This window comes from Chiloscyllium plagiosum, unplaced genomic scaffold (genome assembly GCF_037043375.1).
Source record: "Chiloscyllium plagiosum isolate Xiang-an unplaced genomic scaffold, Cpla_swu_hap1 HiC_scaffold_4, whole genome shotgun sequence".
Taxonomy (NCBI): Eukaryota; Metazoa; Chordata; class Chondrichthyes; order Orectolobiformes; family Hemiscylliidae; genus Chiloscyllium; species Chiloscyllium plagiosum.
In genome coordinates, this window is record NW_028270142.1 from 33,014,928 (window position 1) to 33,029,674 (window position 14,747).

The following is a 14,747-nucleotide window of genomic DNA, read 5'->3' on the forward strand; positions in this document are numbered from 1 at the left end:
TTTGTCTAATACTGGTAGCCCAATATATTCTAAGAGTGTGAGAAATAATTATTAAGGACATAGAATATTTAGAAAATAATTCAGGTTACATTTCACTGTCTTTGCCTTTGAAAAGGAAATGATGTTTGACAAATTTATTAAGTGTTCCTTTGAGGGTATAACAAGGTAGATAAAAAGGAACCAGTAGAGGTCATGTATATTTACATTTACAAAAGGCATTTGATCAGGTACCATATAAAAGATTACTGCACAACTAGAGCCACGGTCTTGAGGATATTAGAATGGGTCAAAGATTGGCTATTGGAAAGGAAACCATCGTGATAAATGGGTCATTTTCTGTTTGACACCTATAATTGGTGGTATGACTTGGGGATTGCTGTTAGGTGTACAACTGTTTGCAAGTTACATTAATAACTTGCATGAAGTGGCAGATTGCATTGTATCCAAATATGCTGCTAATGCAAAGATAAATAGGAAAGCAAGTTATGGGAAGGATACAAAATTTATAAAGGGATATGGATGGTTAAGTGACTGAAAGGAAAAAGAAAATGCCAGATGAAGTATAATGTGGGAAAATATTTGGTAGGAAGTGTAGAAAAGTTGAATAGTGTTTGAATTTGTCAGAGACTGCAAAAAATTGTCATACAGAGGGATCAAGGTAGACTTGGTCTTATAAAAATTAGCATGCACATACAGCAACTACTTGTGAACTCAATTTGATTTTTAGCCTTTATTCCAAGGGAGGTGGAATATATTAAATCGGAAAGCCTTACCTGTGGCAGCACATGACGTGGTGAACCTGCTGTACAGCATACAGTTTTTTATACTTAAGATACATACACTTAAGGATTGGAAACAGTTGAGAAGGTTCACCAAGCTGTATTCTGGAATATATGCACTATCTGCTGAGGAAAGGTTGGGCTCATATTCACTGGGGTTAAGAAATGTGAGCAGTGACCTTATCGAAATATACAAATTTCAGAGGAGGCTTGACAGAGCAGATATTGAAAAAATGTTTTCCCCATGTGATGGAGCCTAAAAGTAGGGGATGTAGTTTAATAATGAGGAATCTTTGAATTAAGACAAGGAGGAATAACTTCTGAGGATTTAGCATGTTCTTCCAAGACAGAAGTGTATATTGAGCATATTCAATCCTGAGCCATAGAGGTTTGATTGACAAGTGAGCAAAATGTTATAGAAGACTGGCTGAAAAGTGGAATTAAGCCCACAAGCAGATCAGCCACAATGTTTATTGAATAGTGAGCAGATCTGATGGGCTACTTCTGTTCCACAAGTGATATCTCTTCCTGAAATGTTTTTAAGACAAATTTTATTTCTGCCATGATTGTATTCAATGGTGTAGTATCCAGAAGACCTAAAAGTTCACAACCCAATGAGTGAAGGAAATTCTTCTTTGTGAAATCCTAAACATTTGATCCCTTTTTCCTATGACTGTGGCCCTGTCTTCTGGATTCGAGTCAGATCTGCAGCACAGAAAAATGCCTATTGAGTCTGTGCCAATCAAAAGCAGCCACCTAACTATTCTAACCCCATTTTCCAGCACTTAGTCAATAGCCTTATATGCTTTGGAATTGCAAATGCGCATCTTAATATTTCTTAACTATGTGAGGGTTTCTGCCCCTGCCACCAATGCAGGCAGTGAGTTGCAGATTCCCACCACCTCTGAATTTCTAAAAAAAAAGGTTTTCCTTGCATTTCTTCTAAACTTTCTGCACCTTCCCTTGAAACTATGCCCCGGTCTTTAATCCCTCCATTGACGGGAAAAGGTCTTCTCTATATGTGCTCCTCATAATTTTATACACCTCAGTTGTGTCCCTTCACAATTCCTCTGCTCTCAGGAAAACAATCCTAATCTATCCAATCTCTCGACATAACTTAAATTCTCCATTCCAGGCAACATCAGGGTAAATGTCCTCTGCTCTCCGTCCAGTGCTATCCATATCCTCCCCCAAAATATGGATTTCAGAACTGCACACATTACTCAAGTTGTGGCCTAATCAACATTTTATGTAGCTCCAGCATAACTTCCCTATTTTTAAACTCTCTTCCTCAACTGATTAGATTAGATTAGATTCCCCACAGTGTGGAAACAGGCCTTTCGGCCCAACAAGTCCACACTAACCCTCCGACGAGCAACCCACTCAGACCGATTCCTCTACAAATGCACCTAACACTACGGGCAATTTAGAATGGCCAGTTCACCTGACCTGCACATCTTTGGACTGTGGGAGGAAACCAGAGTACCCAAAGAATGTGCAAACTCCACACAGTTGCCCTCGGTGGGAATTGAACCCGGGTCCCTGACGCTGTGAGGCAGCAGTGCTAACCACTGAGCCACCATGCCGTCCCCATAAAGCCAAGTATCCCATATGCCGCCTTAAGTACTTTTATCCACGTACCCTGATACCTTAAGGGAACAGAATACAAGCACACTGAAGGCCCCCCAGTTTCTCATTCCCAGGATCCTATCATTCATTATGTATTCCCATGCCTTTTTTGTCTTGCCCAGGTCACCTCTCATTTTTGTCCTTATGGCACACTTATGCATACTGAATTCAGTTTACCACTGATTAGCCTGTCTATAACCTCCTGTAATGTAATGCTTTCCTCCTTTGATATTTACCACAGACATGCACACAAATTTTTATACCATCTGTAAATTTAGTGATCAATTCTGCTACATTCAAGTCCAAATTATTTATATGAACTGCAAGCAAAAAGGCACTCCAATACTGTGTGTTGGACCCCAGTGGATGTGGACTTCAAGTTGGAAGAATGCCCCTTAACCATCACCCTAGGCTATTTGCCGCTCAGCCAAGATTGTGGATCCAATTTGCCAAATTTCTTTGAATTCCATAGGCTTTATCAGTCTCCCACAGCCAACAATGTATGTATGAAGTAAAACTCCTTTAGAACCTTGTAGGTTTCAATGAGATAGTCACTCATTCATCAAAGCTCCAGAGAGTCTCCTCATCGTTCAACGTCAGCCCAACCCTACCCACCTCGCTAAACACCTGGTACCAATCCAGTGAACCTTTGTGCCACCCCAAAGGCCTTGCATCCTCTGGAAACAAGGACCAATGTGGCATTTGCCACCTTAATTGCCTGCTGTGCTAATTTTGCATTACTTTTTACTCGTGCATCCAAGACCCTTTTGAGCATCAACATTTTATAAGTTTTCACCTTTCAGAAGAAAGCATTCTGCCTCCTCGTTAATTCTTTCTTACTACCAGAGTGAACAATCTCATGCTTCCCCATATTCCCCATATTATACTCCATTTTGTTATCTACTCAGCTAATCTTTCTGTATATCTTTGTAGCTATTTTGTGTTCTTCACCACCTGCATCCCCATTCAGCTTTGTATCATCAGCAATCCTAGATATGTTATTTGCGGTCTCTTTGTTTAACCCTTAATTTAGCTTTTAAATAGCTGAGGCTTCAGCACTTGTCCTTGTGGCACTCCACTGATCACAGCCTGCTAAAGTGAAAATGCCCTGCCCAGGGACCTTTTTGCTTCCTGCCTGTAAACCTGTCCTCAATCCATGCTAATACATTACTCCCCATTCCACCAGTGCTACTCTACTAATTATATCCTCAAAAGATCTAATTTGTTGCACTATATTTTATGAAGTGTGAAAATGTGTTCATTTGGTCTGATCATACTTTTTTAGTGTAGTAAGACTTTCTTATCAATAGATTTCAGCTTTTGCCTGACAACTGATGTTGTTCCTGGTTTTCTCCCTTTCTCCTTTCTCCTTTCTTGAATAGTTGGTTTCCTAATTTCCAGTCCACAGGGACTGTTCTTGAATTTAAAAAATTTTGGATAACCATATCTCGCACATCCACTATCTTTACAGCTATTGCTTTCAGAGCTTTGGGACATCTATAGGCCATTTTGTTGTGCAGATTTGTCAGATTTTGAGGTAATTAATACCTGTAGAAAAAAAGCATTGGAGAAACTTCATGCTTATTAACCCAAAGCTTATTCTGTTTTTGCAATTTGTCTTCTGTCATGAAAAGACAAATATTTGTTCAACGAGTCTGCTATTTTATCATTCCCCATGCTTATTTCTGTTGTCTGTATGCCTAAGGAGCCAAGTAGTCTCCTCTTTTTAAATACTTTAAAATCTCTCAAAGTTTGCTGTGTCTACGTTTTCTCCAGTTTTATTAATGTTTGGTAATTTGCTAATTTAAAAAAAAATTCCACTTCGAATACTTACTGATGTTCTTTGTAATGTTGTTAGTTCTTTCTTTTAACTTAATGCCTAACCCTGTATTTGACTTTCCGAGTGAGCCAGCTTAGATCTTGCTAACCTTGTTCAACAAAAATACATTCCACTGATAAACATTATGTTGTTTCTTTAAATGTTTCTCACTCTTTATTTGCCATCGCAGCTTGTAATGTCAGCAAACGTGGCAACCCAATTTATGTACTGCAAATTTCCCCAAAATACAGTTGAAGAATAGGTAACATGGGAATTAAGGTACCAGAGATTGGAGAAGTAATTACTCATCCTTTCCATCCATTTTCAATACAAGGTTGACTTATCTGAGATTAGTCACTCCAATGTTTGTTTCTCAGTGGTGACTTGGAGATTTCATGGATGAGTTTGCTTCTGCCGTTTTTGTATTTTGAGCATTGATTCACAGCGAAATACATTGATCTGCAGATTTTTCCTCAGCACACTGAAAACCTTGACTGTTGAGGCCTTGAGATTTTGCCATCCACTTAAACCATTTGGTGTCTCTGCCTTATGGCACTCTGCCATCCATTTGCCTCAGCAGTGCTCACCTCTCTTGGTAAGACAAGACTTCAGCTCTCTCTTTGGCCTCTCCAGTTGGATCTCCTTTGTACATCATTTGCTCTCTGTAATTGGATAACATACTTGGTGATGGCCTAATAATTGGTCATCTCCTCTAAAAGCAAACTCTGGTGTGCAACTGTTAAGCATTGGCTCAGAGACAAAAAATTATTCTGACCTTGAATTTTTGAAGCAGTGTTTGGAATTTAACACCTTTTCTCCTCAATCTTAAATCAAAAGTAAGGCTTCATATTTTTGTGTTGAATTTTATTTGCCATGTGCCTGGCCATTTCATCAGCCTTTCTAATTTTTCACCTTCTTCCTCACCGTTCAGTATATTTACAAATTGTGTTCCATTTTCATATTTCTTTTATGTTCAAGTCCAAGTTTGGTTCTGAGCCTTAAAAGTTTCTTCCTTGTGTGCTATTACCCACTATTGTTTTCTATGCCTTAGCCACTTTGTCCCCAAGTTGGTATTGTTCCCACTTTTGCTAAGAAATTTAAGATGTAGTATTTTATCAAATACCTTTTGAAAGTCAATACACACAATATCAGAAGGATGACTTTTCCCTGATTGGTCACTCAACTATGAATTTTCTTGGGTGACTTGGAGATTTTGGGGGTGAGTTTGCTTCTGTAACAGTTATCTGCCCTATGTTATCTCAGTTAAAAACTCAATTTAATCAGATATGACTTTCCCTTAATAAATTTGTGCTGTGTCTACTTTATTAGCTCATGAATGCCCATATAGCCGATTTTATTTATTTCCAAATTATAACTTCCCCATCGCCATTGTTAAACTGACTAGCCCATAGTTAACAGGTTTATACTTTTGAACAGTTGATTGATACATCCCTGAATCCAGAAAGGATTTGGAAATTGTGCCAACACCTGGGTTGAAAGATTTGAGCTATAGGGAGAGGTTGAATAGGCTGGAGCTGTTTTTCCTGGAGCATAAGTGGCTGAGGGGTGACCTTATGGAGGTTTAGAAAATCCTGAAGGGCATGGATAGGAAAAATAGACAAAGTCTTTTCCCTGTGGTGGGGGGTCCAGAATGAGAGGTTTAGGGGGAGAGGGGAAAGACATAAAAAGGGACTTGAGGGGCAATGTTTTCGCACAAAGGGTGGTACATGTATGGAATGAGTTGCCAGAGGTAGTGGTGGAGGCTGGTACAATTGCAACATTTAAAAGGCATCTGTATTGGTGTATGAATAGAAGGGTTTGGAGGGATATGGGCCAGGTGCAGACAAGTGGGGCTAGATTTTACAAATTACAGATTTACAGATTACAGATTTTTTTTTTCTACAGATTAGATTACAGTGTGGAAACAGGCCCTTCGGCCCAACAAGTCCACACCGACCCGCTGAAGCGCAACCCAGCCATACCCCTACATTTACAACCTTACCTAACACTAGGTGGCAATTTAGCGTGGCCAATTCACCTGACCTGCATATCTTTGGACTGTGGGAGGAAACCGGAGCACCTGGAGGAAACCCACACAGACACTGGGAGAACGTGCAAACTCTACACAGCCAGTCGCCTGAGGCGGGAAATGAACCCGGGTCTCTGGCGCTGTGAGGCAGCAGTGCTAACCACTGTGCCACCGTACCGGCCACTAGATTAGGTTGATATATCTGGACGGCATGGAAGAGTTGGACTGAAGGGTCTGTTTCCGTGCTGCACATCTCTGACTCTGTATTTTTCACCCTTTAATCAGTCAGATGAAAGACATCCTATCTGGTTGTGGTAACTTACCAGCTTTTAATACTTTCAGGATCACTCGTACCTCCTAATTATCTACCTGTCTTGGAGGGTACTGGACAACTTCCTTGTTTACCATGTCTTTGTCAAAGTTTTCTTGATAAACTCAAATGTAAAGTACCTCATAGAAATCCATAAAATGTTGAAGGGGCTGAGGAAGACAGACTTAAGAGTTGATCATCTACTTGTGGGAAGGAGTGTGATGCACAAAGCGAGTGGTTGTAAATATGATGTTTACTAATAAATGGAATAAGGATTTCAAGAGTGAATGGATAGATTGTGGAGCTTAAATATTTGGTATGTTCTAACAACTGACAGCAAGTTAAGTACTTTTAGAATGGCTAGTATTACAGTGCAGGAAGCACAGCAGCCAATTTGCATGCAGCAGTGTCCATATGGAATCATTTCATGGAAGCTAGATAAATACATAAAGGTTAAAAACAATAATAGGATTTGCTGAGGAAGCGAGGTGAATTAAAGTGCCAGGAGGCTCAGATAAAGCCTGCAACACAACATACATCAGTTGGGCTAAATGGCCTGTATCTGTAACATGAGCAAAAATTCCATTCCAGACTTAGCTTGTAGATAAATGCACTGCACTCTGTAACTGCAGTTTTAATGAGAAACTCTTCAGTGAAGTTTAAATTTGAGGGAATTTGGATTTGTTTGGATGCTCTTGGGAGTCTCTTAGGAATGTTACAAAAGTGTGCACAGTCCCTTTTTATTTTATAAGGATCCTGCTTCAAGATCTATGATAGATTTTCCTTCTGAGATCTTTTATAACCAGGTTAAATATGGCAAAGCCTATATCTTTAGACAGAATGTGAGTTTGGTTAATTGGGTTGTATATAATCCAATCTGCAAATATGTAATTATTATTAGCTCATTGGAATCTAGGCCTACACTGAGTCAAATTTCAAACTTGCAACTTATTCACTAGTAGAATATTATGGATTTTGGAAGTCTCAAATTAAACAGAAAATACAGAAATACTCAGCAGACCTAAAAAAGGATCATTGACCTGAATTGTTAAATTTGCAGGAACAAGTAGTTCCAACATGTTCTGTTTTATTGTTTTTATTTTATTTCCTCTCCTTTGACTTACTGGTTACTGAACTACCATGCAAATATATTTGACGTCGGCAGTACTCACTTCTCTACCTCTGAACATAGGGTCGTGTAGTGGAAAATATTTCCAAACGATGTGGAGGATTCCTACGTCAACTTAGCCTACGGGGGTGTCTTAGCATTGGTGATGCTTCTCTTAAGTAAGTTTTTTTTTTAAAAATGTGGTTCTTGGTATAAAGCACCAGCAGTTTTTAAATATGAATCATCTGCATGTCAAACAAATGTTACATAATACATCTTAAATAATTATTACAATGTCATAATATTTGATTGCAATGCTTGCTGCTCTGAGTGCTTCTTTCCTTTTTCTGATTTAATAATTGGGATAAGAGTAAAATTTCCATCGTTAATGTAAACTGAAAAGTTATGGCTGTCTTTTTTTTTGGAAATCTGATTTTTCTTCCTTTTGTCTACTTCTCCAAATTCAATGGTGATATTTGATTTTGCATTTGAAAATATTATCAGTTATCAATTCCTGACAAGTTGTTGACCTGCAGTTCTTAATAAATACTTTGTTTCGTGCTGCTGCTTTCCTGAATTAAGTTGTCATATGTGTTGGACTCTGTAAATCTTTTTTTTTTGATTTGCATACCACACTCTGTGTGTAAGTTCATCCAGTTAGTTTGGAAGAATTGTTTAATTTCTTGCTGGAATCAAATGTTTGCTTTTCTTCTAGGCCATTTCCTATTGCACCAGTCACAATGCAAGTTGGTTCTCACTGATTTGGGATATTGGGTTGTGAGAAATATATTTTTGGTCTGAAATGTGGGCTTTATTTTTCCTGAAATAAGTTATATTTATGCATCATCTTTCATATGTAAGAATATCAGATGGCATCAGGAATCTTAGAGAGGTGTATTCATATTTAAGTGGACTGGCTTGAGCTCCATTTATGTACTGTAGACATATTGGGATCTTATTTTTTTTAGCCAGCTCATAAGAATTTTTCTTTTAGGCAAATGTATACTCTGCACTGAGGTCCTGAGAAATCTGATTTTTAAATTATTGAAGTTTGCTGTTCTTAGATTGTCAAATTTAGTTTTATTCCCCCATTAATCAATTGAGAAACATATCATTTATGATTGAGTTACAAAAGACTTGATGGGCTGATTAGCTTGGGATATGTGGTCGACATGGACTGGTTGGAACGAAGGGTTTCTTTCCATGCTGTACATCTCTATGACTCTATGAATGACTAAAGTTAGGAAATAAATTAGGCCAATTTACCTCTTTATCTGCAGTGCTGCGTTTGTTAATACAGTATATAATAAAGTAAATATGTGGCAATATGTAGGTTTTAGTTGTTCGGTGTTTTCTCCCTCTCTTTGGGCTCACACTGGATGTTCTGCACTCCCTTATCAAAACTTTTTGTCATCCTTGTTTTCAAACAATATAATCTAATGAAAAAAGGAAAGCACTACCAGCAAGGAGAGTTATACTGTGTTCTTTTGAGCCACATTGATCTGAGTAGTAGTTAATCCTTCAGTGTGTATTAAACTATTTGTAGATACACTTTCCTATTCATTTTTGCTCCCTTAGATTTGATGATAAACTGTTCCTGTTGATTACTTTGCTTCTTTTGTAATATCAGCCTGCCTTCATACATTTATGCTTGGAATAATTTAACAGTTATTCTTCAAGCATATTTTTTCTTTTATAACTGGCTCAACTTTGTCCTGAGTCTGATGGATTTGTACCTGAAATGATGTTTTAATGGTTACATTATCACCTGGAGATTCCTTGGGAGACTTAAAGGTAGGTTATTTGAGCCAACTTTCAACCCTAAACAGATAACCAATTTACAGTTGGTTTGAAATTCTTCAGTCTCTTCATTCTTGTTGCATTAACTGATAATTGTTCAAGATTTCCTGTACCAAAGCAATCTGAAAGCATAGCTGATTGGAACCAACACAATTTTTGTGTAAACTCCATTGGGCTTTGGAACAGGAGTAGTCCATTTGACCCTTTTGAGCCTGCTCTACCATTCTCTAAGACTATGGCTGATCTGGTTGCAATCACTGTTGAATTTGGATCTGAAGTGCTAATACTGAAGAGTGCCTTGAGCACCATCAGCTGTGAAGTTATACAGACTTATGGTCAGAATTGCTTTTGATATCAAGTAAGATCTAACATTCAGGTCCTCCTCACAGTCACTGTAACACAGCCTATTATGTCAGTGTGACCATTAAAATATTGCTAACAAACAGTGCACTTTCTTGTTCAGTTCAAAAGCTACTTCAAACGAGATCAGCAAGTTGTTTTCCTCTACTTTGTAGAAATCTACAGCTTGACCCAGCAGTTAGACACTGTGGGCAGTCAACTTGCCTCATAGTGAAGTACAGATCTGTTCGACTATCCAGACAGTCTCAAACTCAGTTTCCCACTTGTCCCTGTAACATTTGGCTCTTTTATTAATTGATTTCATTCAGTTTTAAATAACGTCAGTAACCCAACCTCCACTATTTCTTGGGGTGGAAAAGAAATTCTGCAGACTAATTATCCCTTCTGAGAGTGAATTCCCCTTCTTCCTCCATTTCAAAAGTGAGGCTAAAATGCATCACCTCATTCTGCATGGACAAACCCCTTAGAATCCATCTCATTAATTTCCCTTCTGTTTTAAAAAGATCACAGTTCAATGGATTAGGGCCTGATGTGTTCAAACTTCACTCATAAGTTAAGCCCTTCATCTCATTCTAAAATAATTAGAATAATTTTGCTTGACCTGAGATAGTATATGCTTTGACACATTTTTAAATCCAAGAGAGATCCATCATTTCCACCTTCAAGATGTTGGATGCCTGTCTTTTGAGGATTTGATCCTATTTTTAGATTGTTGTCCTTCAGAAATATTCCTATTTGTCCCTGGTTATCTGGTCCTTCATATATTTTAGGGATGGGACCATGGATTTACTTTGAAAGGAAGGTTACTTGCCCATCCAAGTGCTGCCAGTTTCAGACTCTGAGCACTTAAAGGCTGCTGACAAATCTGTTGGCAGAAAATATCATATTATCTTGTGCTTCTTGTTTGTTAGCATCACAGAGGCCGAAAACCAGAGTTCAAGTGTCCAAAATGATCCTCTGTGTTTAGAGTCTTCTCCTGTTGTCTTCTCTTAATGAGACCGAGATAAGGCAAAGTTTGCTTTTGATTATTTTGAAGAGAAGAAAGACAACCATCTGAAGCAACCTAGGTCTCTCACCAAGTCAACTGATTATTATGTTAGTTCAGTGCAAAGATGTCAAAACTTTGAGCATCAAATCCCTTAAATTCCTATGGAGACAAATGAACGGAGTACGGCCATATCCTCAAGATTTCCTTTGATCGTATTTAAAGCTATACCAAAGAGTAATATGAAATAAGACATGTTCTTGCAACAGCCAAATTGCACTGTATTTATCAAATGATAATTTTAAAATCCATGGCAGACTGGGTGGCCCTCTAGGCACAACATATCTTTTCAAAGTTTTTAAGCCAGGCAAAAAGTTCAATTTAGTTCCAAGCCATCTAAAATGCACTTTTCCTTAAAAAGAAAACTTAAGACACATGACCTACAGCAAGATTTAGTGAACAATGTTCTTGCAGTACAAGTAACCGAGGTACAGTACCTTGTTAGTAGGATGCAAATTTCTAGAAGATGTGTCCCTCTGGGGAATTGATGAACCTTTTAGTATTTTGTGTCACGTCTACTATTTCTAAATTTCAGGTCTCTTGGCCAGAACATCGGTTCCCTTGGATAAATTGAAGTTGGAGATTTTTGAAATGCCTCTCTGCTTGGTTCACAGCGTGAGACATGGCTGTGTCCTCCTGCTAATATCTTTATGGCAATGTTCAAGACAACATAGTTTATGATCCTGGAATTAAAGTCAACTTTATTTTCAGTAGTCATGTGATACTGTATAAATTAAATTGTTTTCCTTTAAGTGGATCATTGAAAGATTGGATAAGGATAATTTTGAATGAGGAACATTTCAATCAGGATCATTAAAATTGCATTTATCAATTGTCAAAGCCTTTCTTCATAGCTATTCTGTTGGTGGAAGCTACCACTCCGACAGCCAACTTTGTGGTAGAGAAGCTAAAACAGAAAACAAATTAAGCTTGCATTTCATAGCACCTCAAACATTCCAAGGAAGTTCACAGCCGAAATGGATAAACGAAGCCACCAAATTAAAAACACTCAAATCTCAGACGTGACAACAAGTAAACAGGTTAATTCTTTGAGGAGAAAGTGAGGTCTGCAGATGCTGGAGATCAGAGCTGAAAATGTGTTGCTGGAAAAGCGCAGCAGGTCAGGCAGCATCCAGGGAACAGGAGAATCGACGTTTCGGGCAGATTTCCTGAAGAAGGGCTTATGCCCGAAACGTCGATTCTCCTGTTCCCTGGATGCTGCCTGACCTGCGCTTTTCCAGCAACACATTTTCAGCAGGTTAATTCTTTGGCACTGCTGGCCAGACACCTGGAGAAACTTTTTTTTTCTTTGGACAATAACAGTTCTTTTATGCCCACGTGAACTTATGTTGCTTTAAGGGTATTGATAATGTGTTTTTTTTTGTTTTGGATTACTTAGTGTGGAAACAGGCCCTTTGGCCCAACAAGTCCACACCGAACCGCCGAAGTGCGACCCACCCAGACCCATTCCCCTATGTTCACCCCTTCACCTAACACTATGGGCAATTTAGCCAGGCCAATTCACCTAACCTGCACATTTTGGATTGTGGGAGGAAACCGGAGCACCCGGAGGAAACCCACGCAGACACTGGGGGAATGTGCAAACTCCACACAGAGTTGCCTGAGGTGGGAAATGAACCCGGGTCTCTGGCGCTGTGAGGCAGCAGTGCTTTGTTCTTTACTAAAATACCACCATCCACCTCAGGACAACATTATGCATACATATTTGAATGATACTTGAACTAGGACATTCTGACTCTCATTTTATCACGGATACTTTTTGGTTCCTTTCTTCCTTTCCCAAAAAGAGCTATTAGCATTAAAGATCTACAATGAGTGTGTACGGCTGCAGTTTTCCTGCGGCTTCAATAATTACATGCATGTCATAATAGGCAGTTTTGATAAGTCTGTTAAGAATCATCAGTCTGTCAGGTAAATTCTAGCTCTGAGATTTTCTACATTTCAATAAAACAGTTAGCTGTCTGCATTAGTATTCACTAGTTGCCCATAATTTAAACGTGCTTCTGCCAAGCTTTGACTATTTAATTCGTGCAATGAGGCCTGACACATAACTGTCTGGCCTCTTTCCTGTGCAGAGTATTGAGATTGTCCTGGTTAAAGCAGTGAATGCTGTTCTGTGTTTGCAATGGTGCTGCATTATCTATACTTCCTAAATAGCTTTATAAACTTCGTATGTTTAACCATGCTAACTTCATCTTTTTGCATGTAAATCTCAATAAAAACGTTGAGAGATGGTGTGAATGTTATTAAAAGTAAAAATGTGGTTGCATATGTGAGTCAGTTCAGGCTTTAAAGGAAGGAGGATGGTGGTATTTAATTTTCCAACATAAAACTTGCTGATGTTGAAGAGTGCACATGTATCCTGTGCTTAGGGTAGGTAATTACATTTAACAATTTGATCTCAGTTACAATGTTTATTAACAATAATTGGATGAGATGACAGTGGTGTAAATAAATTTAAGACTGGGTATTGATGTGATAGACGTGGACAGAATCTGCAGCTCAAAATTGTATGTGACTCCTTGCAAAGATAGATCTTTGATTTCTCAGGGTGAAATAGAAAGTAGATGGCAAAGTGGAGTTGAGGCCCAAGAGCAACGATAACCATATTGAGGAGCAGAGCAGGTTCAGGAGGCTGTATGGCCTCCTGATCCTATTTCTTAGGTTATGTTCGTGGGTCTATCTATGTATTCAAAATCGATCTACCTGTATACTGAGAATAATAAGTACTTATTGTTTATCTGAAATCACTTGTGCTGTTCAAAGAATTTCAGGATACCCACTTAAATAGAATTTGTGATCTTCATAATACTTTGTAATTAAATATTTTTATTTTGCAACCTGTTTTTATCTTTAGGACCTTTGCACAGAACTGTAAGAACATTGAAGATTTAAATCTCAATGGTTGTACAAAGATTAATGACAGGTGAGTAAAATGGGTTTAAATTGGGCTGATGTGTTTTATTCACAAGTTAACAACAGTTTGTTTTATTTTTCTTTTGGCAGCACATGCATCAGTCTTAGTAAATTCTGCACTAAACTGAAAAACTTGGATCTCACATCGTGTGTATCGATTACAAACAATTCTTTGAAGGCTTTGAGGTAATTATGTTTGCCTTTCTTCTTTAACTATTCTTGTATTTTTAAAATTTCTGCATTAGTAAAAGATACGTTTTTGTATTTAAACACAAATCAATGCCTGGGTCTTAAGTGTGGTGACTGGTCCTATTCAGTAAAAAGTGCTAACTTATTTTGGTCAGGGAGTTTGAAAATGTCAATAATTTGTAGTTGAAACAAAGCAGAAGGAGCTTGTTTGGTCTTTTTTTTTTTCAGTCCTGGAACAATAAATTACTTTTTTTGTATCCTTTATGATCTCCGCTGACAGGTTTGAACATTTTATTTAATACTAACGAAGCTGATAAATGATTGCAGTATACTTTATTTTAATGTTTTTCCATATCTGCATAATTTTAAAACCATAATGAGCATATCTTTTACATAATTAAATGCTGGCATTTAAAGTGCCCATTAATCATCATTGTCCACAAGCTCTTCTTTCAGTGTTCGATAGTTGGCCTTTGATTTTGATGTGGTAAACAATTGTCTGCAGACTCATCAATTTTATGTTCCATCTAAATTAATGAAAAACTTTGACATCAACTATTAAATTTAGACTATTCTAATCATGTGGTTAACAATCTCTTGTAACAAAAACTGATTATAAAGCTTAGCTGATAAAGGTCTGCTTCATCCTTTGATTATGTTATGCTAAAATATAAATGAGTATTAAAATTTAGATTCTTAACTCAATTATGGCCTGATAGCCAGTATACATTAAAAATACTCT

General features: G+C 37.9%; 1 protein-coding gene across 3 annotated transcripts in view; it reads left to right on the forward strand.

Annotated features, from left to right (window-relative positions):
* The window catches only part of fbxl2 (F-box and leucine-rich repeat protein 2), a 184,473-nt gene that overhangs the window by 81,706 nt on the left and 88,020 nt on the right, over window positions 1-14,747 (forward strand). For 2 of the 3 annotated variants that reach the window (XM_087986131.1, XM_087986132.1), the window contains exons 5-7: window positions 7,759-7,853; window positions 13,758-13,826; window positions 13,883-14,002. In XM_087986131.1, the coding sequence (XP_087842257.1) occupies window positions 7,759-7,853; window positions 13,758-13,826; window positions 13,883-14,002 (284 nt within the window). The remainder of the gene's footprint in view (window positions 1-7,758; window positions 7,854-13,757; window positions 13,827-13,882; window positions 14,003-14,747) is intronic. The other variant, XM_043688900.2, reaches the window with a different exon arrangement.